This window comes from Eulemur rufifrons, chromosome 15 (genome assembly GCF_041146395.1).
Source record: "Eulemur rufifrons isolate Redbay chromosome 15, OSU_ERuf_1, whole genome shotgun sequence".
Lineage (NCBI taxonomy): Eukaryota > Metazoa > Chordata > Mammalia > Primates > Lemuridae > Eulemur > Eulemur rufifrons.
In genome coordinates, this window is record NC_090997.1 from 60,384,951 (window position 1) to 60,411,215 (window position 26,265).

The 26,265-nt window shown below is 35.5% G+C and overlaps 1 protein-coding gene across 6 annotated transcripts in view; it reads right to left on the bottom strand.

The window, feature by feature from the left end:
* Positions 1-26,265, bottom strand: part of ATG5 (autophagy related 5) — a 126,113-nt gene that overhangs the window by 69,100 nt on the left and 30,748 nt on the right. For 5 of the 6 annotated variants that reach the window (XM_069487479.1, XM_069487478.1, XM_069487475.1 and 2 more), the window contains 2 exons: positions 24,657-24,735; positions 11,797-11,959 (listed from right to left, as the gene is read on the bottom strand). The exons of the other annotated variant lie outside the window; for it this stretch is intronic. In XM_069487479.1, coding sequence (XP_069343580.1) covers positions 11,797-11,959; positions 24,657-24,735 — 242 coding nt within the window. The remainder of the gene's footprint in view (positions 1-11,796; positions 11,960-24,656; positions 24,736-26,265) is intronic. 6 annotated transcript variants of the gene reach the window in all.

Sequence of the window (26,265 nt, forward strand, 5' to 3'; positions counted from 1 at the left end):
TATGAGGTAACTGATTAAAATAACTGTTTATATGTCAAGTTTCTTTTGTTTAAGGAAGGATATAATTCCAAATACAGCCAAATGAGTCATTAAAAAAACTGGACATACTAGTTCCCAAAGGCTGAGCTAATGGAATAATTGAGAAATTTCATAAATGGTATGGCCCCGGCTTGAGAATTTAAAATACATCTCGTACAGCTGTTGTGATGGCAGTGATAATTCATGTAAACTGTAAAGTACCCACATAAGAACTTGGACTGAGTTAAGTAGTCATTGCTACTTTAAATGAGAAGCAGTTTTAGCCATTAACTCCACATTACCTCTCTCTAGCAATGGTTCTGAACTGGGGTGATTTTTGTCCCTGAGGGGATATTTGGCAATTCTGAAAACATTTTTGATTGTCATGACTGGAGGTGAGGTGGGGAGGGAGCAGTGTCCACTGGCATCTAGTGGGTAGAGGCCAAGAGTGCTGCTAAAGATCATATTCACGACTACAAGAGTGAGAACCACTGATCAGACAGACATTTGTCTACATTTCCTCTATGCAGTTTAACAATACTCATAAGGAAAGGTTTCCTGTACCTTCCCAAACTTACAAAAAAAATGAAAGATAGTATCTTAGAAGTCATAAATTTTTAAAAATTCTTTAAACCAGACCAAATATAAAAGATATACAAATTAAGCCTTTGTATTCCTGTAAAACTAAGCATTCAGTTCACTAAAAAGATTTTCAATTACTAATCAGAGTGTAGATTTACACATATATCAACTGAATCTCATATGCAAAAATGCATTCCCTATCATTCATGAACTCTGGGACGTATGACCATACACTGTTATTAATGGATTCCTTCCAACAAATCTATGTTAGTATAATCTGTAGTGTATTGTGAAATAACTGTCTAAATGTTTTCACCACATTTTATTATCCATGATGTTCACTGCCAAGTCTACCCAAAGCACTGCAAGAGGCTATGATCCAAATTATTACAAAATGTATTTAATTCATTTAAATCATGTAATTTCAAGAGGAATCTTTCTCCAGAAGCCTAGCAAACTATTTTTATGGCTTTATATTAAAAGCAAATGCATAAACTTTTAAAATTCCCACCGCTATTCTTAATTGCAGAAAGTAGAACACCAAGAGATTGATTTAAAACATGTAATATATATAATAAAATGCTTACTTGTTCCATAGTAAAACTTAATTGAATGCTCAAGCAGGTTATAAGTTGCTCTAAGCAACTTTCTCACAAAGTTGTAGACTCTTGAATGCCACACACAGTTTCAGCCTGAACTTATTCACCTTCCTGCAAAAAGTATTGCAGGCAAAAAAAAAAAAAAAAAAAAAGACTTAATTAGCTCAGCTGTATGTAGAAAGAAAAGCACACTATGGTTAGTGGAAACAGAATTGCCAAACATCCCAAATAAATGAGATTGCTCCATTTGCTCCATATTTCATTGCCTTCTATCACTGGGACACATTAACTGTCATATCCTTGAAGCTAAAATAGAAAAGAAATGGCACTTACTGTGAGTATGAAATCAGAAACTGTAGCATTAAATCCTAATCTATTAAGCCTTCTCCATCTACTGTCACATGCTCATATTTAATTCTAGCAACGTCTTACTCAGTACATCGCCATATAAACATCTCACAGACATCTCAAACTTTCAGCCTCAAAGCTGACCTCTCAAATAGGCTTTGTTCCCCATCCCATACATATTCTCTATCTATTAACAGTATTTCATAGCTCAGTAGAAAGCTTCTATTCATGTAGCTGCCCAAGTCAGAACCAATGAATAATTTTTTCCTTTCTTTCACCCCAGCCTCTACATCTAGCAACTACCCCGTGACCTTGGGGCCATATGTGGCCTTCTGGATCCTTGAATGTGGCATTTTGACCAATTCCAAATTTGGTCAAAAGTTTAGATTTGGTTGAGGGGCCACACTTGGGTATCTGGAGGGCCACATGTAGCCTTGAGGCTGCAGGTTCCCTGCCCCTGATCTAGCCTAACAATAGGTTCTGTCAATACTACCTCCAAAATAAACCCCAAATTTATTGACTTTTCTACATCTCTACAATCACTGCCCTAAACATCACCATATTTCTTACACCTGGACTACTACCAGAGCTTCTCCACTTCCACTCTCGACTCTTATTTCATTCTACATTCAGTAGTCAGAGTATTCTTACATCATATTCTGCATCTATCACTCCCTTGCCTAAAAATCCTCTGATGGCTTAAATCCAAATTATTTTCTTTCACCTACAAGGCCCTACATAATTTGGTTCTTTCCCTTCTCTCCAAAGTCATCTCAGGCCACCCTTCCTTCTTGGTCACTACATCTAAGACATGGTGGTCTTCTTTCAATTTCTCAAAACACACCTGTTATGGACTGAATGTTTATGTCCTCCAAAAATTCATGTTGAAATTCCAACCCCCAGCACGATGGTATTAGGTGGTGGGGCCTTTGGAAGGTGACTGGGTCTTAAGGGTGGAGTTCTTGTGAATGAGATTAGTGCCCTTATAAAAGAGACCCCACAGAGAACTCTCACTCTCTTCCACTACGTGAGGACACAGAGAAGATGGCTATGAACTAGGAAGTGCGCCCTCACCAGATACCAAATATGCTAGCACTTTGATCTTGGATTCCCCAGCTTTCAGAACTGCTAAAAATAAATGTTTGTTGTTTAAATCACCCAGTTGAAGCTATTTTTGTTATAACAGTCTGAACAGACTAAGAAATCAAACTCTTTTTTTGCCTTATGTTCTTGAAACATGCTGTTCTCTAACATGAGTGCCTCCCTCTCATCCTAAGATTTCAGCTTAAATATCATCTCCTCAAAGAGGTCTTCTCTAACCACAATATAAACAGGTCCAATCCCTATTGGTCACTATCTTCAGAAGCTTATTCAATGCTTTCAAAACAGTGTAAAATCAAGCTTTGCCCAGTGGTATACTGTAGACAATGAGGTTTATCCAAGGTGCTATTATTGCTAATTGAAAATAGCATAAAACCAACTGCCAAAAGAATGTTTTGTGTTCCACAAGGCTTATAAAAAAAAAACTAGATACAGACAAGTGTCATGTTTGCTATACAGAAATCTTAAAAAAAAAAAAAAAAAAAAAAGTGGTGGGCAATGCTACAGATTGGCCTCAGCAGGTAGAGAAAAAATATGACCAAGTACGCTAGAAGAGAAGGATATCACAGGAGAAAAAACCTATGTTACCTACATTTTTAAAAGCCACATGTAGGATTATGTTCTCTCAAAGTGCCTTTCATATTCCCACCTCAGTGCTTTTACCTTTGCTGTTCCCTTTGCCTAGGAAGCTCTGAACCACAGGTAAATGCATGATCCCTTAAACTGCTTCAGGTCTTCATTTAATGTCTTAATTGTGAGTACTCCCCTGACATACTATTTAAAATAGTAATACCCTCTCCCAACACAGTCCTTTCTCATCTTTCCCTGCTTTTTCTCTTATAGCACTCATCATCATATGACACATATGTATTTTACATATATGTGTGTGTATATACATATATACTTATTGTCTGCCTCCTCCACTAGAATTTAGGCTGCATAAGGATAGGAATTTCTGCCTATTTTGCTCACTGCTGTGTCTGTAGTACCTAAAACACAAATCACATAGTTAGCACTCAGTAACTACTTGTTTAACTAATTAACATTAAAATAACACCCATAAAAGATGAACCAAATTATAACAGGAATATGTCAGAGAAGAATGGCAGGAAGGTCAACACCAAGCATGAGATGAAGCTTGTAAAAAGAAGTAAGGAAAACAAAGTGAGTTTTACAATCTGTTTGGCAAAGAAAGAAGGAACACACAGAGAACATTATTGGGGAAGACAGAAAACTCAACTATGCAACTTCTGCTTAGCTTCCATTTTCCCCAAAAACAAAATGGTCTTTTAAGAGAAAAGGGTGACAACAAACAACTAAAGTGAAAACAATCCTTCCATAGACTCAGAGATACCTGCTTTGGTAGATACACTGCTTTAAATTAATGCAAGTCTTCAGATAAACAGCAATTACTTTAGAGGACACTGAAAGAACTTAAAGATAGGATTACAAAACCAGTGTCAATCACATAATTCAATGGAAGATGGGAGAGGTGCCTAAGGTCAGGAGACAGGCAAATATTTCAACTTAAAAATATGAATGGATTTTATCAACCGATAAGCCTGACTTCAATTTCTAGTGAAATTTTAGAATATGTCTTTGAGCATTTAGAAAGTAAGCCAGTAATTAGGTAGAAACTTAGATGTATCAATATAACAAAGATTTCTTGATAACATGTAAGCTGGATGACAATACAATCAGGCATACTAAACTGTTTTGCAAACATCTGGGAATCAACCTTGACAATTCTCATTCTATTACCCACCACATTCAACCAAATACTAAGTTTCTGTAATTCTACATCTCAAATATTTCTCAAATCTATCCACTTCTCTCTACCCAAGCCACCATTATAATGTGAATAGTTACCAACCCTCATCTGACTACTACTATAGACTCCTAGTTGGTCTTTTAAACCACAATTTGCTACTTTCTAATCCATTAACCACACTGTAGCCGTGGGAAGGTCTTAAAAAGGAAAACTGATTCTGTGAAAGTCTTGTTTAAAATCTTTCACTGGGCTCCTACCATCCAATCCCATTCCCCAGGAATTAAGTTCAATATCATTAAAATGGCCTATATAAGAGTCCTTGAACAGACAGAGTCTCTGCCTAATTTCCAGTTTACCTTCCTGCCATTCTAAAGCTTGATGACTGTACTCTAGTCAGAATGGCCTTCTTTCAGCTCCCAGAACTTAGTAAGCTCTTTGCTTCTGAGCCTAGGCCAGATCTATTCCCTCAGCCTAGAACACCTTCATCACAACCATCCCTGCTCTCTATCCCTTCCTCCTTCCTAAAGGCTATCTGTTTAATGTCGGTCTCTCCTGCTAGACTGTACATTTGGAGGGAAGGGACTGTACCTGTCATAGTCACCCAGTGTCTCCTGTGCCTGGCACATGGTAGGTTCTTGTTATTGTTTAGCTAATCCATACTACTATGGTCTGGGCATACATACATCCTATAATGATGATTCTATCCTATAATGGAGATTGAATTCATGGCCATGAAGATTAGAAACAATAAATGCTATTTCCAAGACTTGATTAAACACCAGAATATAAAATCTGGAAAGAATATAAATCTGTGAGAAATACTGGTGGAAATGAAAGAAAGAATAAAGACTTCTAAAAATTCAAAGCCAAAGAGAGATGAGAAATAATACATGAAACAAAACTGGCTATATACTAAAAACTACTGAGGCTGAGTGATTGGTATGTAGAGATTCACAGCACTCTTTTCTCTGCTCTTATTCATACAATCTAATCCCAGTGTTCTCAAGACTGGTAAAAAATCTGAATTTTGCTAAAGAAAGACTTCGACACATTGACTGCCATGTGGGCTGTATTTAACTCAAGCTAGTTTTAAGTCTGGGGCCTCATGAAGCAAAACCTTGTGGTTGGTTTGTGAAAATCTTATTTGTTGATGTTCTTATTGTTACATTTAATATTGACAATTTAATTCTAAAAACATGGATTGTGTTGCATATAACTCACATATAGAAAACAATAAAAAATAACAAATTAGAAAGGATCGTTTTGTTTTAATAAAACACCATGATCCCAGGGAAAATTTTTTTTCTAGTGTGGCAGTCAATGTGTTAAAAACGAATCAACCTTTCACTGAGACAAAAGGTTCAAGAGTACTTTTGCTTCCTATTGACAGTTCTACTTAGGAATCTCCTTCTATATCACCTTCAACAAGAACAGTACCTGATACTGTAACAAAACCATAGCTTCAAGATACACAAATAGGTAGTAGCTGCATTAAATCTAAAAACTTTTGTCTCTGTTTTAGTAGTCTTTCTATGTCACCAAGTTATTTCTGGAAAGCTACCTAAGTCCTCCTTAAAAACAGAAGGAAGAGGGAGAAGGGAGGGGGAGGGGGAGAGGGAGATTGAACAACAATAATTATTCATCCAACTGAATCAACTGAAAAATCAACTGAAAAAAATCTATCATCAGAATTAAGGTATATGTGTTCTTGAATTGGAGACTTGTGAGGTACAAGCACACCAGATCTACCAATGGTCACATAACTGATAAGACATAGGGTAATGAACAGATCAGGTCCAACACTCTATCTCAGGCCAACAGATTCTCAGTCCAATGCTTATTCTACTATTTACAACTAACAAAAACAAGGCAATGTAATTACAACCCATCTGTTTCTATCATATAAGCATCCAAAAATCTGGAACCACTATATTTATTAATATCTTTTTTTTTTTTTTTTTTTTTTGAGACAGAGTCTCGCTCTGTTACCTGGGCTAGAGTGCCGTGGCGTCAGCCTAGCTCACAGCAACCTCAAACTCCTGGGCTTACGCGATCCTACTGCCTCAGCCTCCCGAGTAGCTGGGACTACAGGCATGTGCCACCATGCCCGGCTAATTTTTTCTATATATATTTTTAGTTGGCCAGATAATTTCTTTCTATTTTTAGTAGAGACGGGGTCTCGCTCTTGCTCAGGCTGGTCTCGAACTCCTGACCTCGAGCGATCCGCCCGCCTCGGCCTCCCAGAGTGCTAGGATTACAGGCGTGAGCCACCGCGCCCGGCCATATTAATATCTTTTATATTACCTACCAAACAAAAGTATTTCCCAAATGTTGTGACTTGTTATAAAATCACCATTAGCTAGTCATTATTTCCTCTTAGAAACCAGTTTTAAGTTAAAATGGCACACTATCAAGTAATTTCTCTAAAAAATTAATTAGCTTGAAAAACCTAACTACACTTCCGAAATAATATACATTTTTAACATATTTAGCAGTCAATCCTTGCCTTTACTTAAAGGTCTATGGAATTACTTAATGTCATCCCTCTTTTTTTTTCTTAGAATTTAAAATATACCTAAAAAACCAACACTGAAAATGAAGTCATATATTATGTTAAAAATATATTTTTTAGAGATTTCCACAAATCTCTAGCTTAAAAGAAAAACAGCTTGACATTAAATAGAAAACAGACTGCACATGTAGTGACAACTGTCTCATAAATAAAAATGCTACTTTTTCTTTTTTGTGGTCATTAACTTTGTTTCATAGGGAGGTTAAATATTTTTATATCTAAAATGAAAACCCATAAAAAACACTGAAAGGCACAGTATGTCTTAACTGAGTTTTCTTGGTTTCATAAGCTTTTCTTATTTCTCTTTCACAGAGATCCAGGAAATTAAAATTAGCATTTGAAAGTATTCAAAAATTGTTTTAAATAGCTATTGAGTTGTTATGGGCTACAGGTGTGGTTCTAAATGAAATAAATTTACTATGTCTTAACTTTGAAAGATTTAGCATTATACTATAAAAAGGTGAAATATCTTTGACTTCACAAATTAATAGAAACTTCTTTTGGAAGAAAAAATTCTTAAACATAAAATCCATTTCCATAAATAAATCAAACAAGGCACTTCCCCTACTTTATAGTAATATTAAACTATTTATGAAAAGCTGTTAATATTATTTCCTGATAGTATTAGAAGGGAATAAAATACATTCAGTTAATATAAATTTTCTCTATTCTCTGCCTAAGACCATACTAGGTGCTGGCGATACAAAAAGATATACTCCAATCAAGAGAATTTATATGCTAGCAAAATACACAAACCATATACTATACCAGAGTGTGATAAAATCAAGAGCAGAAAATGCATATAAATGGACAAGCAGCCATTACAGCATAAAAGCATTAACAGTTATGTCTCTACGTGTCTGTAAGCTCTGTGAAGACAGGAGCCATGTTTTGTTTCATCAGTGCTAGATGATCATTAGCTCTTAGCTAGCATAGTGTCAGTTTCACAGTAGGTGTTCAATAAATGTCTGCTGACTGAAAAAATAAAAGGAAGGTTACATATAGAAGGTAACAATACAGATGAGCATTAAAATATGAGTAGGAGTTAAATAGACAAAAAAAGAGAGAAAGAGCGTACCAGACAGAAGGAACAGAATGGACATCACCCACCTTTCATTAAGTTACCTTAATGTAATTAACATTCAGCATTTCGCTTCAAAATATATTTTCTATAAGCAACATTTACTCAGGTGAAGATTTCCTAAATGAGTATTTTAATTTTCAACAAATAGAAAATAAAATACCAAGGATTCCAGTATCCAGAACATAGCTCCCACAAGACTTTGAGTAATGTAATAAGCTCAATCACAACCATCACAAACAAAACCAAGCATAATAGCTACAAAAATAATTTATAACCCAAAATAAAAATGGAATAAAGCATATCTCAAACACCATTTTAAGTTAATCAAACTCCACCTTAAAATTAATTTAACAAAGTGTAACTTAATGAAGGTGACTTTACTATAGTCACATACTCAAAAAAGAATATGAGCTAAGGTAAAAACAGAAAGAAGAAATGTTATGAATAAAAATAGTAATGAAAGCAGTTATTACACTAAGTATGATACATTAAGTTATACCCAGTTCTGAATGTGTAACATTTTGAGTTAAGCTTTAGGTCAATGATAAATATGAGGTGTGGTCAACCTTTTACAGGTTGACAAGCAGATAATAAATATGCTGGGATTGTGGGCCGCACAGTCTCTGTTACAATTATTAATATGTAGTTCTGCTACTGTAGCATGAAAGCAGCCACAGACAACACATAAATGAATGAGTGTGGCTGGGTTCTAGTAAATCTTTATTTATAAAAACAGGTGGTTGGCCCATGACCATTATTTGCCAACCCTGTCCTAGAGTCTCAAAGTGACTTCTCAATAATTCTTTTCATCTAAACAGCTTTATTTCCTTCCAAATACTTTCACATAAACTGTATTAGTCTTTCATTAAAGCCTCTACAGACACCTATAAGGCCACTTGACATTTATTCTCTTGTTTTATAGATTAAGAAACTGAAGCTCAAAGGGATTGAGTGACTTGACCTAAGGACTACTTGTAGAGCCAGACGAAAAAACAGGCCTTTGTTCTTCTCATAACTCTTAACCATCATCCTCCATATCCAATCCTCCAATGCCCCCGTTGAAACATATGGGCATTTTCAGAATCTTCTGCTGAATCTCTGAGTTCTTTTTAGCAGGTTCATCCATTAACAATAAGATATCAAGAACATCTACTTATCAACCTATTAACTTCACTTATGAAGCCAAATTATTCTCAAATGCTTTCTCTCTTTACATGATTCCCACCTTCTTCCATTTGAGCTATCTTCTTATTCAAAAGTCTCCTAAAATATCACTTAATCTTCAAATAGCCACAGGAGGAAAGGCAGTATACCATCTTAAGGAGTTGTAAATTATTATAATCATCTAGTAAGAATTTCTGTACTCAGTAATATGAGGTAAAAGGCCTGGTGGCTGCCTTTGCAAAAACTTATAATCTAGTTGAGAAGTACCAGATATACAAACATGAAACTAAGGCATTTCCATGTAACCTAACCTAGGTCAACTCTAAGAAATTTAAAACAAAGAAATAAGAAGTGAGAAAATGTAATTTACAGTATACAGTGTCATAAAATATGTGCCTTACATGCTACTGAGGCAACAATGTCCTAAATTTTATATAATAGAAGTTCTAATAAAAAGTAACTATAAAGACCCCTCTGACATGGTAATAATATAGTCCAAAAGTTAAACTGGATCACATTTTTTAAAAATTATAGGAGCTGAGGTTTTTTTCCATTTTATTCTAGTTATTGCCGTGAAGTTATATCAGACTAACTTCCTGGTCAAAAACAACTACCAAAGACAAAGTATACGACACACCCTCACTTTGTGTGGTAATGTAGGACTGGAAAAGTGACCACGCAAACTGAAACTGTGCAAAGTCATCTTAATAATTAATGGTGAAAAATTATGATTATTCTGTAGTCTTTAAAAAGTTTGGTCAAAACATTAAAAACTCTTACTGTTGGTTATAAAGGTATACTGGAAAATAAAATGTAAACAAAACCAATATTTATTTAGTATGCTGTAATTTAAAACACCAGAACCACTGAGAATTAAAATGTTTTATTTCTTTGTAAAAACTTAATAAGTTAGTTTGAAGAGTGCTTGTTTCTTGATGTTTAACTTATGAGCAAGTATCTTTCCTATGCTTTGGTGAATTGAAGTGTTTCTACATTTTAATCAACTTTCAACATTTTATTATTTATGCTTTTAATGTCATAAAACATCTCTGAGAGTTCCTTTAATATGAAGTTTTTTTATAGCATCACTTCCTCTGAGACATCTTCATACTTTTTATCACAACTACTTTCTTTATTTACGTAAATAAATTCAACCTCACTAAGTTCCTCTGGCTGCATATCTAGTCTCTTGAAGGGTAACCATGTCAACATTCCCAAAGTCAGCTATTTCTTCTATAACTCCATTATCTTCTATTCAAATTTCACTTTCACATTATCACTGTTTCTTTGTTGCATTTTCATCTTTCTTGGCCAATTCCCTTTTTTAATTATACATTTTTATAGAACGTTACATGGGCTTATTGCTGGAGACAAGAAGACAACACAACTACAGGTTATGCTGTCTGTGGATGAAATGAATAACATGTACAGAAACCAGTCACTGACAGACACTGAAAAAAGTGACATAATTTGTTGCTAACCATGAGCACATGTTGTTATATAATGATTCCTAACATTTGCATTTCACATAATTATTTTATTATTATTATTTTTTGGAGACAGGGTCTCACTCTGTTGCCCAGGCTAGAGTGCAGTGGCATCATCATAGCTCACTGCAACGTCAAACTTCTTGACTCAAACAATTCTCCTGCTTCAGCTTCCTGAGTAGCTGGGACCACAGGTGCAAACCACCACACCCAGCTAATTTTTTTCTATTTTTTGTAGAGATGAGGATCTCGCTATTTTGCTCAAGCTGGTGTCAAATGCCTGGCCTCAAGCAATCCTCCCACCTCAGCCTCCCAAAGTGCTAAGATTACAGGCATGAGCCACTGCGTCCAGCCTCATGTAATTATTGACCATTAATATGCCATGGTAATTGAAATTTGAACCATACAGTTGAGGAACTGGTGTTAACTAAACCATGGTAATTGAAATTCATGCATACTGGAACCACGTAAAGAAAGGATTGTCTGTATATAAAACAACTCTCTGAAGTCACTGCAGGGCAGCAATGCAGGCAAGATTAAGGAGCTATGATCTCGAAAACATGGGGAATACAGAGATGAGCACCATGTTCCTCTCAGCTTTTTCCTTGGGGGAATTTTCTAAACCACAGCAAGGAGAGAGAGAACAGAAGCACAAAGAAAGTCTACTGTCTTGAGAAAGCAGAAGTCGGTGTTTAATCCCTGCCCAAGTGGAGGTACCTTGGTATACACCCATGGTTATCAGCTGTGATCCCAGAAAGGTCATGGCTGAGGAATAAGGATCATACCCTAAAATTAATGACACTTTCTTCAGAAGCTAAACACAAAGTTTCCATGACATACGTTATATGTAGGGACTAAGTCATCAGTCTAATGCTAGAGAATCCACGAACAGAGGGACATTGGAAGGGTATAATGTAAGGGATGACTAAAAGTAGCTTCTGTGGAAATCTGGGCATGAAGACTAGAATTTAAACTTGTACTGCTAATTCTAAAATGCATCAATGACTCACAGAGTTATGGTTGTATATTTTATAAAGTGGTATTCTAAAATTAAACCCTGCTATAATTACCATTTTGTAATCCCATCCAGAGCTGCTTGTGATCTTTCTTCTGCATTTCATTGATTACTTGACTTTTATGCTTTAAAGCATCAGCTTCTTTCATACAGGACATAAAATGAGCTTCAATTACATCCTTAGATGGACAATGCAGAAGGTCCTTTTCAGGAAAACTCTATCAAAGGAAAAAAAAATACACATATAAAAGAGGCACACACATTACAAAATTAGCTTCTTAAGGGAGAAATGTACTCCCTAGTTTTCCAGTATTTTTAGCAAACCATCTTATTATTGCAATAACTCTAAATACTTTTTAAATTAACTTAAAAAGAAAAAAGAAAAATATTAACTTAAAAACAACATGAAAAAAGGCATTAAAGGGTAATTATTACAAAAATAGCTTTTCAACTGACTATACTAATTGTTGGCAAAGAAGTGCAATGGAACTCACATACTGCTGGTGGAAATGTAAAACAGTACAACCACTTTGGAAAACAGTTTGGTAGTTTCTGAAAAGGGTAAACACACACCTACCCTCTAACCTAGTCATTCCAAAACTAGGTATTTACCTAAGAGACATGAAAGCTTATGTCCATACAAAGACTTGTATCTGAACGTTCACAACAGCTTTATTTGTAACAGCCCAAAACAGGAAACAACCTAAATATCATACAATAGACAAATGAATATATAAATTATAGTAGAAACTTCTTAAAGTGTACACTTTGAATACATAAAGCTTACTATTAAATCAATTAGACCTCAATAAAGCTGTTTAAAAGTGGCTTTTAAAGTCAAATGGCTATATTTACATCCTCTAACTTTACTAAATCTTTTTGGCAGCTTAGGAAATGATCATTTGGACAAATAAGCAGTTACATAAATGAGACGACTACTGTACTTTTCATTAAAAAAAGAAAGATTAACAATAATAGCTAACACTTATTGAAACACTTAGTATGTGGCAGACACTATACTAAGACTTTTTATATGGATTATCTAATTTAATCCCCATAACAATACCTGAGGTAAACATTATTATTCCTATTTTACAGATGAAAAAAAATTAAAGCTTAGCGAGTGGCTTAAGCCCATTGCATCGCACAGATTGCAAGTGGTAGAGCTAGGATTTAAGGCTGTCTGATTCAAGAGTCCTAGCTCTTAACCACTGTACAATATCACTTTCCCTGTAAGACCTAAATGTTTAATTGTTACATTTGAACACCATTTTACAAAGTTATTATTCTATACATCCTTCAATAAAAACAGAGCTAAAAAATAATGACAAAAACCAGCATTTAGTTACAGTTTACTGAGGCTGCTGTATTCATAAACATCATTCAGTTATCCATGTCATGAAGCTTTGATACAGAGAATGAAAAGAAAAAGAAAAAAAGCCCCTCAATGACAACAGTAAGCAGGTATCCTCCTACCAAAAGAGAAGGCACCAAACAACCTATTAATATTCCCTTAAGTAGATTTTTAAAATGCAAATCATCCAGACATCAGATTTAATCTGCCTGCCCTGCTCATGCCCCCTCTATTCTCTTAGAACCTGATCCGATAGTTTCTGCTGAGCAAATGCTGAGTGGCTATGTAACTATCCACTGGGTACAGCAGCCAGAAGCAGAAGTGAGCACCTAATCTAAGCTGAGCCAATCAAATTCTCTCTAGGTACAAAGGGATTCCAGATTTGTGGCGCTCTTGACCTAATAGTCCACAAGAACTGAGGTAGATGTTTTCAGATATAGGCACACAAGGCATAGAATATGAGAAAACATAAAATTTCATAAAATATAAAAAGGCAAAGGGAAAATATAAGAGATAGAAAGGCAGATCTGAAAGATGGGGGAGATAGATATGCAAAGAGGGTCACTGCCTTAATCAACTTTCCAATCAGCTATATTTGCTTTGCTTACACTACATTGAGATTTATGTGTACATACTGCATGTACATCAATTCTATTATATTCAACTGGATTAGCATTATGATGGTTATTTCTATTTATGTTCAACTATTCTCCATTTCAGGTCTATAAATCAACCTCTAAAATATAGAAGTTCACTGAATTCAAAAAGAGAAGTTCCTCAGCTGGGCATAGTGGCTCATGCCTGTAATCATAACACTTTGGGAGGATGAGGAAGGAGGATCGCTTGAGACCAGGAATTCAAAACCAGCCTGGGCAACATAGCAAGACCCCATCTCTATAAGAAAATTTTAAAAAATAAGCGGGGTGTGGTGGCGCATGCTTGTAGTCTTAGCTATTAGGGAGGCTGAGGCAGGAGGATCACTCCAAAGTTGGGAGGCTGCATGAGCTATGACTGTACCACTGTACCGCAGCCTGGGTGACAGAGTGAGGTGCTGTCTCAAAAAAAAAAAAAAAAAAAAAAAAAAAAATCTAAAAAGAGAGAGAGAGATAAATTCTAATGTTCTATAAATATAGAACACAACTTTAATAATTTCTAGAAAATTTTGACTTTGGTATAATTAATCTATAAATTTAAAATGGCTTTTCCATTTCAAAACACATAATAAATATACATTATTATTTGTCAATTAAAAAATAAAGTTTAAGATGGATTTTCAGATATTGTACAATTCTCTACGCTACTGATTTATGCAGTTTGGTTATAAACGACTAGATGAAAATGTGAAGATTCACATTTCAAAAAAATTCGTTTTAAACAGTTTGAATTTTTCACCTATTTAACTTAAGTACTATGTGAATTTCTAAAAACTGTATACAAGTTGATTATGAAAAAAGGAGTTAAGATCTCTCAAAACAGTGGTTTGAAAAGTCTGAAGAAAAATACCATTTTGATGTCACTTTGCTTCAGCATAGGCTACTAATCCCAATGGCTCCTAAAACTAGAAAGTGCTTAAGTTTTATGTTTCCCATACTTTCATTGCTTTGCAGGTTCCTAAGCTGAACAAATGCTTACACCTATAACTGACAGCTGACAATTACAAATAACTAGTCTTTAGAGCAAAAGAGGGGTGTATCAAGATAATGCAGATATTTGTATATACTCGCCGTTCAACAGAGAATGCTCTACCTCTATCTAGGAAGAAGGTGAACTCCTTAATTATATGAACTCAGAGGAAACATGAGAGAGCAATAACAGAAAAAGGAGAGATCTGCTTAGGCAGTAAAGCAGTTGAAATAACTGTGCAACAAAGAAAATGACAGATGTCTCAGCCAAAGCCCCCTCAGCTCCTACTCATAAAATACTCCTCTTTCCACGATTAGCTTGAGGTGGCAGTGGGAAATATCTTTTTCAAAGCTTCACAATAAACTTACAAACAGACCCTTGATTGATTACATTTTTAATCTAGCATACATTAGCAGTTGTATATAAGTGCAAATCTTTCAGTCAAAACAAATTCTTGCAAATAAAGGTGATGATTTTGATAGCATGTTTATTTGTTTTCATTAATCTTCCAAGTAAGATGCCTGATAAATTAAATCTTATTTCACTTTTATAAAAGCAATTTGAAAGGTTCACTTACTTAAATATTATTACCTGTGTCCTTTAATTAAAATATTAATCCAAACCATCTACAATGTGTCCAGACACATTAGAGATAACTGAATAACACTAAACTAAAACTACTTACAAGCTAAGTAAAAAAAGGGAAAACACCTCTTTCAATTAGTAATATTGCAAGCTCAGAGTACTCTATTAAGACAGTAAAGCAAAGGAAAAAATGTATTTTCCAATATGATCAACAAAGAATCTAACATCTGATCAGACACACAGGAGTTGCCAATACACAGCAATGTTATTTTACTACTAAGTCACCTCTGATAACAGACTCAGCAAAAAGCTTACTTTGATAAAATCTTAAAATATTCTTTCCAAGATTATTTTGGTATCTGTACACATAGGGCTGGGAAGGGAAGGGATTTTTCAAATATTTCTTCCAAAGTATCATTTTCAGGATTAGAGAAGAGTATATTACAAAAAAGAAGTTAATAGAAGTTAACTGAGTCAAGGCTAAAATCAATGTACCAAAATTTGTTAACCTTTCTTGATTCTTTTAAATTTTCTAATTCTACCAAGATGCAATCTACAAACTTAATTGCAATGAATTATCTCTTTTCTTCCTGTTACAATCTAGGGGGATCTCCCATCTTGCTTTCTAGATCCCATTTGTTTAGTTTATAGAACCCAGATCAATTAATTATTCCTCTACCGTTCTATAAACTATCTTTAACCATTTTCTCTCTAATCCCTGTTTTCCATCACTGTTCTTCAATCTTAAAACAAAACAACTACCCTAAAACAAAAAAGAACCCCTTCCCTCAACCTCAACTTCTCTTTGGCTCTCATCAGTACACTGCAATCTGTCTGCTACCCTCACCACTCCACTGTGACTGCTCTCTTCGAGGTCAACAATGATACTTTTCAATCCTTAACTGTTCTAAGTCCTCACCAAACATCCAACACCTTTGTTCTCTGTGAAGTGGTCATCCACAAGTTTCTGTGTTAACGCATCTCAGTCTCTTTTGCTTCTTCCTCCGCCATTCCTTAAATATTGGTATTTTTCAAGTTTCCTAGCCTAGGACCTCTTCACTTTTTCATTCCATATACTCACCTTGAATAAAATTACCTACTTTCTGCAGCAGTATTCATGTTAAAATAAGGAAAAAAAATTACCTACTTCCATACCACGTATTGAGACTGAATCTCAATGTTTGTCTTCTGCCAAGATCATTCTCATGAACTTCAGACCTATACTAATCTAGTAGAATTATCTCATAAAATGTCCCAAAAGTATGTGAAACTCAACAAATCCAAAAATAAACTAATGATATTCCTCTTTTACTCCTTCTCCTCCCCATTGCCCACATCCAGTCCAGGTCTGTTCAATCTATATCCTAAATAGACCTGGAATTCATTCACTTTTCAACATCCCCAGTGCCACTTTCCTAGAACAAACTAACATCTATTGATGGTATGGTTTCTGAAAAACCTTGTAACCTGGTCCCATGCCTGTAGTCTCCTCCCCTTTAAATTCATTTTTTATATTTGGAGCAAGAGTGATCTTCTCATTCCACTGCTTAGTTCTACTTTTAGGATAAAAATCAAACTACTTCTAAAGCATTCAAGATTCTAAATGACTTAGGTCTCTGCAACCTATCCAGCATAAACTCTCACTACCATTTTACTCACTCTATTATTCCACCACTGTTCCCACCAACATTCCCTGCTCCAACTATCTTGAATATCTCTCATATCCTTAAACATTCTTTCAGTTCTTTCAGCCATACTCACTTATTTCTGTGTCTTTACACAGACTATTTCCTCAGCCTAGAATATTTTCTTCTTCCTATCACCCAGCCACTTACACATCTGGCCAAAAAATCCTCCTCAATCTTCAGGTTCAAGTTCTACATCACTTCTCCCAGGAAACTTTCCCTTACTCTGCCAAGTCTGGGTTAGGTTCACAAAGCCTATATACTTGACTCTATAATAACATTTATTTGCCAGTATTATAATGCCTTGGCATATCCTTATGTCACAGTACTCTGAAAGCTCCACAAGTTAGAGGCCATGACTTTTCCTCACCTCTCAATAAGTTTTTTAAAATAAGTCAAATTTATTGAGGTATGATTCACGTAAAATGAAACAGAAATTTTAAGAATACAGTTAGGTGAGTTTGACACTGTCAGCCCAAACAGGGTATAGAACATTATCATTACCCCTGGCCCCAAAGTTCCTTGTGCTCTTTAAGTCAGTTCCAAATTCCCATCCCAAGCAATCTCTTATATGATGTTTAATACCAGAGATTAGTTTTTCCTGTAATAAAATCTCATATAAATAGAATCGTATGATATGTAGTATTGTGTGATCTAGCATCTTTGACTTAGCATAATACTTTTGAGATTCATTCATGGTTTTGCACATATCAGTGATTGGTTTCTTTTTGTTGCTGAGTAGTATGCCAGTGAATGAATACACCACAATCTGCTTAAACAAAAACTTGTTAATAGACACTGGGATTGTTTCCAGATATTGGCTACCATTAACAAAGCTGCTAGGAACGTTGATATACAAATCTTTCTTTGTAGACATATGTTTTCATCTTTCTGGGGTATACAGCTGGAAATAGAAATGCTGGGTCACAGAGTCAGTAAGCATATGTTTATTTAAAAACTGCCAAATTGTTTTTCAAAGTGTTAGTACAATTTTAAACTCCCATCAGCAATGTATGAGAGTTCTGGTTACTCCATGACCTTAAACTTTGTACTGTCAGTATTCTTCATTTTAGTCATTCTACTAAGTATAAAGTAATATCTCATTGTGGTTTTAATTTACATTTCCCTGATGACAAAAGATGTTAAGTACCTTTTCATGTGCTTATTGGTAAATTCATATATGTTCTGTAAACTATCTGTTCTACGCCTTTGCATATGTTCCAGAGCAACTGCTATATTAGGGAACAAGTTGAGCACAAAGTGAATTTTATATTTACATATGTAGACATTGTCCACAAAAAACACTTAGGTGAACACAGAAAACTGCACCCAGCTAAACCAACTGGCATAGGAATACACACAAAGCATACATGCACACATCTCAAAACAGCTACTTCAATTCATGTTATGAGCTATACTCATTCAGATCAGGTGTTACAATTTTCTGTCTGATTTAATAACACTCCTTCTTCTTCACAAGTGACAAGCTGCAACTCTTCCAATGCCCATTTCCACAAGCAAACTTCCAGTCTTTTACAATATGAAATGCCAAACTTATTATAGTATTTATGTATTCTTCAACCATTTTACCTATATAAAACTGTGTTATGGTTTTTACTAGGTTTCTGTCTTTTTGTTTGTCACTGCAAGTTTTTAGATACTGTGTTCTTAACCCTTTTCCCGTAAGTAATCCTTTTCCCTATAAATCCTAGGGTTTTCACTGTACCATTTTTAATAACACAGTGATTTTTAAGAACACATATGTTGCATTATAGCAGAACTGCCTAGTAGGAGGAGCAGACATCCCTGCCTTTTTCCTGATCTTAGAGTAAAATATTCAGTAAACCATCACGTAGTATGACTTTAGCTGTGGCCTTTTATATATACCCTTTGTCAAATTGAGAAAATTCCCTTCTATTCCTAAGCTTGCTAAGAGTTTTTATGACAAACAAGTACTGAATTCTGTCAATGGTCTTTTCTGTATCTATTGACTTGATCATATGATTTTTCTACTTTATTCTGTCAATGCAGTTATTACATTGATTGATATTTGAATGTTGATTCAATCTTGTATTCCTGGGATAAACTCAACTCTGTGATGGAGTATATTGTCTTTCTTATAAATTGCTAGATTCAATTTGCTAGTATGTTGAACGCTTTTTTATCCACATTCATGAAAGATACTGGTTCGCAATTCTCTTTTAATGTCTTTAACAGGTTTTAGTATCAGAGTTATTTTGGCCTCTAAAACAAATTGGGAAGTGTTTCTTCCCCTTCTCTTTTCTGAAAAAAGTTCATAAAGATTAACATTAGTTATTTCTTAAATATCTCACAGACTTCACCCATGAACTATTTGTGCAAGGAGTTTTACTTTGTGAGGTTTTTAAAATTATTAAATTCTATTTCTTTATAGATTAAGGAGCTATTCATTTCTGTTATTTCTTTTTCTGTCAGTTTTGGTAACTTGTGTTTTTATTTAATTTGCCTATTTGTCAAATTTATTGTCATAAAGTTATTCATTTAATCCATATAAATGAATTAAACTATATGCAGTCTTTTGTGTTTTTCTTTTTACACTTATTTTCAAGGTTGTAGCATGTATCAGTAATTCTTCCCTTATCATGACTGACTTATACTTCATTTTATGGATATATACAGTATTTTGTTTACCCGTCATCAACTGATGGGCATTTGGGTTGTTTCCACTTTTTGTCTATTATGAATAATGCTGCTGTAAACATTCATGTACAAGTTTTTGTGTAGACATATATTTTCAATTTATAGTCAATCTAGTGGGTATGAAGGAGTAACACATTGTGGTCTTTTGTTTTTTCTTTCCATTTCCCTGACTAATGATGCTGGGCATCACTCATGTGTTTACTGGCCATTTATATATCTTCTCTAGAGAAATGTTTATTCAAATAATTTGACCAATTTTAATTCGGTTGTCTTTTCATTCAGTTATTTCTATATTCTGTACACTAGACCCCTATTAGATAGTGTATGATTTGCAAATATTTTCTCCTATTCTGTAGGTACCGCATAGTTTTGATTACTATTAATATAGCTTTGAAATTGAGGAGTATAACCATTATTTTTTTTTTTTTTTTTTTTTTTTTTTTTTTTTTTTTTGAGACAGAGTCTCACTTTGTTGCCCAGGCTAGAGTGAGTGCCGTGGCGTCAGCCTAGCTCACAGCAACCTCAAACTCCTGGGCTCAAGCAATCCTCCTGCCTCAGCCTCCCGAGTAGCTGGGACTACAGGCATGCGCCACTATGCCCGGCTAATTTTTCTATATATATTTTTAGTTGTCCATATAATTTCTTTCTATTTTTTAGTAGAGACGGGGTCTCGCTCTTGCTCAGGCTGGTCTCGAACTCCTGACCCTGAGCGATCCACCCGCCTCAGCCTCCCAGAGTGCTAGGATTACAGGCGTGAGCCACCGCGCCCGGCCTATTTCTTAAAAATATTTCTTCTGACCCATTCTCTCTCCTCTCCTTCTTAAACTCCAATTACATGTATTTAGACTGCCTGATATTACCTCAAAGGCTGTTTTTTTTCTCTTCCCCAATTTCCAACTCTGTTTTCCATATTAGATAATTTCTATGGATCTGTCTTTGAGTTCAAAGAACCTTTCTTCTGCCATCTTCAATTTGCTGTTAAGCACATGTAGTAAATTTTTCATCTCAGACAATGTTCTATGCAGTTCTATAATTTTGTGATTTTTTTCCTTTAAGTCATTAAATTTGTTATATTTGCTTTTAATTCACTTTTTGCTAATACTAAGATATGGGTTATCTTAGTCAGTTTCTATTGAGAGTAAAAAATTTTTTATACTTAATATGGACCACATTTTCCTGCTTATTAAGTCTAGAAATTGTTGATTATTTTGTAGACATTGTGAATATGCTGTAAGGATTCTAGATTATACTGTCTTCCTTTAAGGTGTTGAGTTTTGTTCTGACTGGCAGTTAATTTACTGGCAGCTCTCCTTAGTCCTAAAAAGGCAGGTTCACAGCAACATTTACTCTACAAGAGGCGTTGGCAAACATTCTGTAAAGAATTAGACAGTAAATATTTTAGACTGTGCAGGTAGTATAGTCTCTATTGCAAATACTGAACTCTGCTGTTATAGCCCAAAAGCAGCCATAGACAGTATGTATATGAATTTCCATGGATGGCTGCATTTCAATACAACTTTATTTAAGGGCACATAATTTGTATTTCACATAATTTTCATATGTCACAAAACATTTTTTTAAATTTTTTTCAAGCACATAAAAATGTAAAAACTACCCATATATCACAGGCCATGCAAAAACAGTCAATGGGCCAGATTTGGCACACAGGCCACAGTTTCCCAACTCCCACTCTGAGGTACAATCCTTACTCCCAAATGATGGCTTTTCTGGCATCTCCGGTTAACTGCCCAATGTGTTAACTAGATGTCTCTCCACTTTGGATGGGTTGGAATCCAACAATTCCTAGCATCGTAAGACTTCCGTATCTTTTTCCACTCGTAACTCTGTAACATCTACTTTCTACTGGGCCTTGCAGAGCATCCCCTATACATGTGCAGCCCAGCCCGTGGTCAAGTACCTTGGAGAACTCACACACATACTTTGGCTCCTCTTCTCTGATACCGTGGTCTAGAAAGTTCCAGCTACTTTTGCAGCCCAGAACTCCAATCTCTGCATCCTCAGCTCAGCAGAACTTCCTTGTTCTGCATGAGTTCTACTCACCAGGCCACAATCAGGAAATTGTCTCAAAGCACAGAGATGGGCTAAACATAAGGCTCGCCTTGTTTGTTCTCTTTCTTTCTAATGTTCTGTGCTAAAAACAGCTGTACTTCAGGTATTTTGTCCTGTTTTATAGCTGTTTATGGCTAGAGGAAAAACCCAGTGCCAGCTACTCTGTCACAGCTAAAAGCAGAAGTTAACTTCAATAAATATTTGATGAATTAATTAATGACTAAACAAGCCTTATTTCATAAATTCCTAAGTTTGTATGACCCTCCGTGACCCTCCACTACCTGGTATTTAGATGTTTCTATAATCCCTTCCCCCTTGAGTGTGGGCATAACCAGTGACTTGTTTCTAACCAAAAGAATACGGCAAAGGTGATGGGATGTTACTTCTGTGATTAAGTCATTTTACATAAGATTATGTCTTGCTACCAGACTACCTCTAGACTCACTCTCTCCATGGACTTGAAGTAAGTGGTCATGTTGGGAAAGTCCACGAGACAAGGAACTTCGAGCAGTCTTTAGATTCTGAGTGCGCTGACAGCTGACAGCCAATGAGAAGATAGGGCCCTCAATCCTACAACCACATGGAAATGAATTCTGCCAGCAACCTGAGTGAGCCTGGAAGGAGGTTCTTCCTCAGTCAAGCTTCAAGATAAGAATGCAGCCTGGCCAAGAGCTTGATTGTAGCCTCATGAGGCCCTAAGTAAAAGATCCAGGTGAGCCATGCCCAGACTCCTAACCCTCAGAAACTATGAGAATAAATGTATGTTGTTTTAAGCTATAATAGATAACTAATATAACATACTATTGACCGATACTACAAAACAGCCAGCAATATTTATAGCTGGGAAGTGCAGGTGGTGATAGAAGCAAAGGAGGAGAGACCATGAAGTACACTCAACAAGGAAAGCCACCTCAGACCTATGTCAACAACATACAACAGAAGATGCAGGCATATGGAAAATTCCTTCAAAGAAACACAGTGGTTCTTGGCCTAGCAAGAAAGAACTTGTCCATCAGAAAAGAGGCTTGGTCAGTCATATAAGCATGCTCGAAGAACAGTCAGGACCAATGGCAGGCCTTTTAAAAGCACAGTATAAAAGACAGGGTTGTCTTGGTCCAAACACCTAACTTGTCTTATCCCTGGCATTCAGCAGAGTTTGGCACATAAGCACTTAACGCCAAAGCTATGCTGCTTAACATATGTGAGCTCTTACCCCTAATAATTCCTGACAAAATTCAAAATTAAAATGCCTGTTCTTATCAAAACCAAAATGCAACAAATCAGCACCAGGTTACTGGGAGAGAAAGAAAGAGAAATACCAAGGCATTACTGAATTTGTTTGCTCTATGAAACAAACTTCATTTAGGATATGCACCATAACAGGGCATTTAAAAGAGCACACTGCCTTCACTTGATGTCACTAAATTTTTGAATCACACTAACTCCCATTTTAAAAATTCCACACACTATAAGCAACCTTTCCATTATAAAGTAGCATGCCTATAGGATTACTGAAAAAAAAAATCAGAGAGGAAAAAAAAGGAACACAGAGAAAGAGAAATAAAACAAAGGTGGAAAAGTGTTAACAAGTGGCAAATGGGTGTTCACCGGACCATACTCAACTTTTCTAATACGAGTTTGAATTTTTTCAATATAAAAAATTAGGGAGACAGAAATAATTTTCTCAATAGGGTAACCAAGTTTAGAAATCAAAAATGTCCTTAAAACTAATTAGAAAAGCCTTTAAAAGATACCATTTTCATGTTTTGGTAAATAGAGAAACAAAGCAAAGCAAACATCCAAATCTATATATTATAAAGCAATTAACACTTTGCAATTGCATAGTATTTCTCTCCCAGAATTCAAAAACTACAAAAATTCCTATAAAAACATTAATTTTCTGTGGCTCACGCCTGTAATCCTAGCACTCTGGGAGGCCGAGGCGGGTGGATCGCTCGAGGTCAGGAGTTCGAGACCAGCCTGAGCAAGAGCGAGACCCCGTCTCTACTAAAAATAGAAAGAAATTATCTGGCCAACTAAAATATATATAGAAAAAATTAGCCAGGCATGGTGGCGCATGCCTGGGAGGCTGAGGCAGTAGGATTGCTTGAGCCCAGGAGTTTGAGGTTGCTGTGAGCTAGGCTGACGCCATGGCACTCACTCTAGCCAGGGCAACAAAGCGACACTCTGTCTCAAAGAAAAAAAAAAAAAAAAAAGAATTAATGAGCAGCAGTAATTTGGGTAGTAACTTTGAATGTGTACACCTAATGGGAATGAAAATCAGACACCTTTTCCAAACTCTACCTACTTCCCTCCCACTACTCATTGCCATTTGAGAATCACTGCTGGTGACCAACTAATAGAAGTGTTTCCAATCCATCAATGGTATTTGTGAATTGGGAGTGGGGAACGGAGCAGAAGCAAGGTGACTGGGGACATGAGGGACCAGTGTTTTATAACATATTGAGGCAAAATTAGGTCACACTAAATTTGCCTGGTCTTAGAGGCAGATCAAATCTTTTGACTTCCATCTCCTATCCCTTCTCTTAATTCAATCAAAATAGCCCTAGAATTGCTCAATAGTACTAGGTTGTCCCCCTCTTTACTCTCATGCCCATATTTACACCCATCAATTAAAATTATTAAATTTTATTTTATTAAAATATCAATTTTTAAAACTATTATAAATTTTAAACATAGTATATTACATTCTAAAAGAAAACATTAAAGTTTAAATGTTTCTGTCAAGAGTTAGAAAGAAATTGATAAGTATTTTATAGATAAACACTAACAGAAGCTTAGAAACTAAAAAAGTGTCATGGGAAAGGAAATAAATCACTTTAACAAAAAGATTCTACTCTAAATCTATTTATTAAGTATCACAAGTGGGACAAATGGGAAATGCTATTTAAACTATACCTTAAAATGTACTGTGATGTTCCAAGGAAGAGGTGAACTTGATGCAAGAAGATCAAATAGCAAACCAATTGGATAATGCCTAAAAATGAAAGAGTACATTTTAAAAGAGCATAAATATGTAAAGTTATAACTACAAAACTCCAAAATAAATTTCCACCACATGTTTTAACACCAAATGTCAGGGCTTTAATCAGAAATAACAAGAAGGTAACATTTTATACAGTTACATGCCTGGGCCTAGTAAGATACGCTTTCTAGGCATCAAGTGTTTTCCTTCTAACTATTTCATTCCCCAAAATACACAATGGTATTGTGCTAAGGCTGAGGTCCCAAACCCCTGGGGCCTCAATCCCTTGGCTGCAGACTGGTACCACCAGTCCATGGCCTGTTAGAAACTGATTTGCACAGCAGGAGGTGAGTGGCGGGCCAGGTGGCAATGCTTCATCTGTATTTACAGCCATTCCCCATGACTCACATCACTGCATAAGCTCCACCTCCTGTCAGATCAGCAGTGGCTTTGGATTTCTGAAGGAGCATGAACCCACTGTTAACTGTGCACGCCGGGGATCTTAGTTGCACGCTCCTTATGAGAATCTAAAGCCTGATGATCTGAGGTGGAGCTGAGGCAGTGATTCCAGTGCGGGGAGCAGCTGCAAATACAGATTATCATTAGCAGAGAGGTCTGACTGCACAATAATGTAATGCATTTCAATCATCCTGAAACCGTTTCCCCCTCCACCCTCTATGGAATAACTGTCTTCCATGAAACCTGTCCCTGGTGCCAAAAAGGTTGGGGACTGCTGTGCTGAGGCATTCTCTATCAGCCATATGTACTGTTATATCACATAATTATCATCCCAGTATTCATAATAGGCAATCATTTTTTTAAAGTTTATTTAAATATATTTTTGATTTTTAAAACAACTTAAAATTTTAGAAAATTGTAAGAACCAAGACGAGTACCTAAAAAGCATTCAAATCACCTATTCTGTGGTTACTACTACAAACACTCTAGCATATAAATTTCCACTGTTTTCCTATGCATACATATCTAAATATAGATTAGAAATAACCTTTACAAACCGTACTATAACCTGTTTTCTTCAAATAATAATATAATGCCAACATTTTCCCAAGCCATTGAATATTCTTCTGAAACATAATTCTAAAGTTTTTTTTTTAAGTTTGACTTCCTAAAAAGAGAACTCTTCCTAATATAACCACTACTAATAGTGAAATAAATTACTTACCAATAAACAAACATGACTAATACAAACCTTACAGATTTCAATGGACAAATTTTATTTTCTAAGTCATTCTTTTAAAGCAGAGGTCCCCAACCTATGGTGAGTTGTATAATTATTTCATTATATATTACAATGTAATAATAGAAATAAAGTGCACAATAAATGCAATGCATTTGAATCATCCTAAAACCATTCCCTCCCCCTCCCCAGTCTGTGGAAAAATTATCTTTCATGAAAACAGTCCCTGCTGCCAAAAAGGTTGGAGACCACTGTTTTAAAGAATCTAAAGTAAGACAGCTTTATTAGTGAATCAGAATTAAATAATACAGGTTGAGTATACCTTATCCAAAATGCTTGGGACC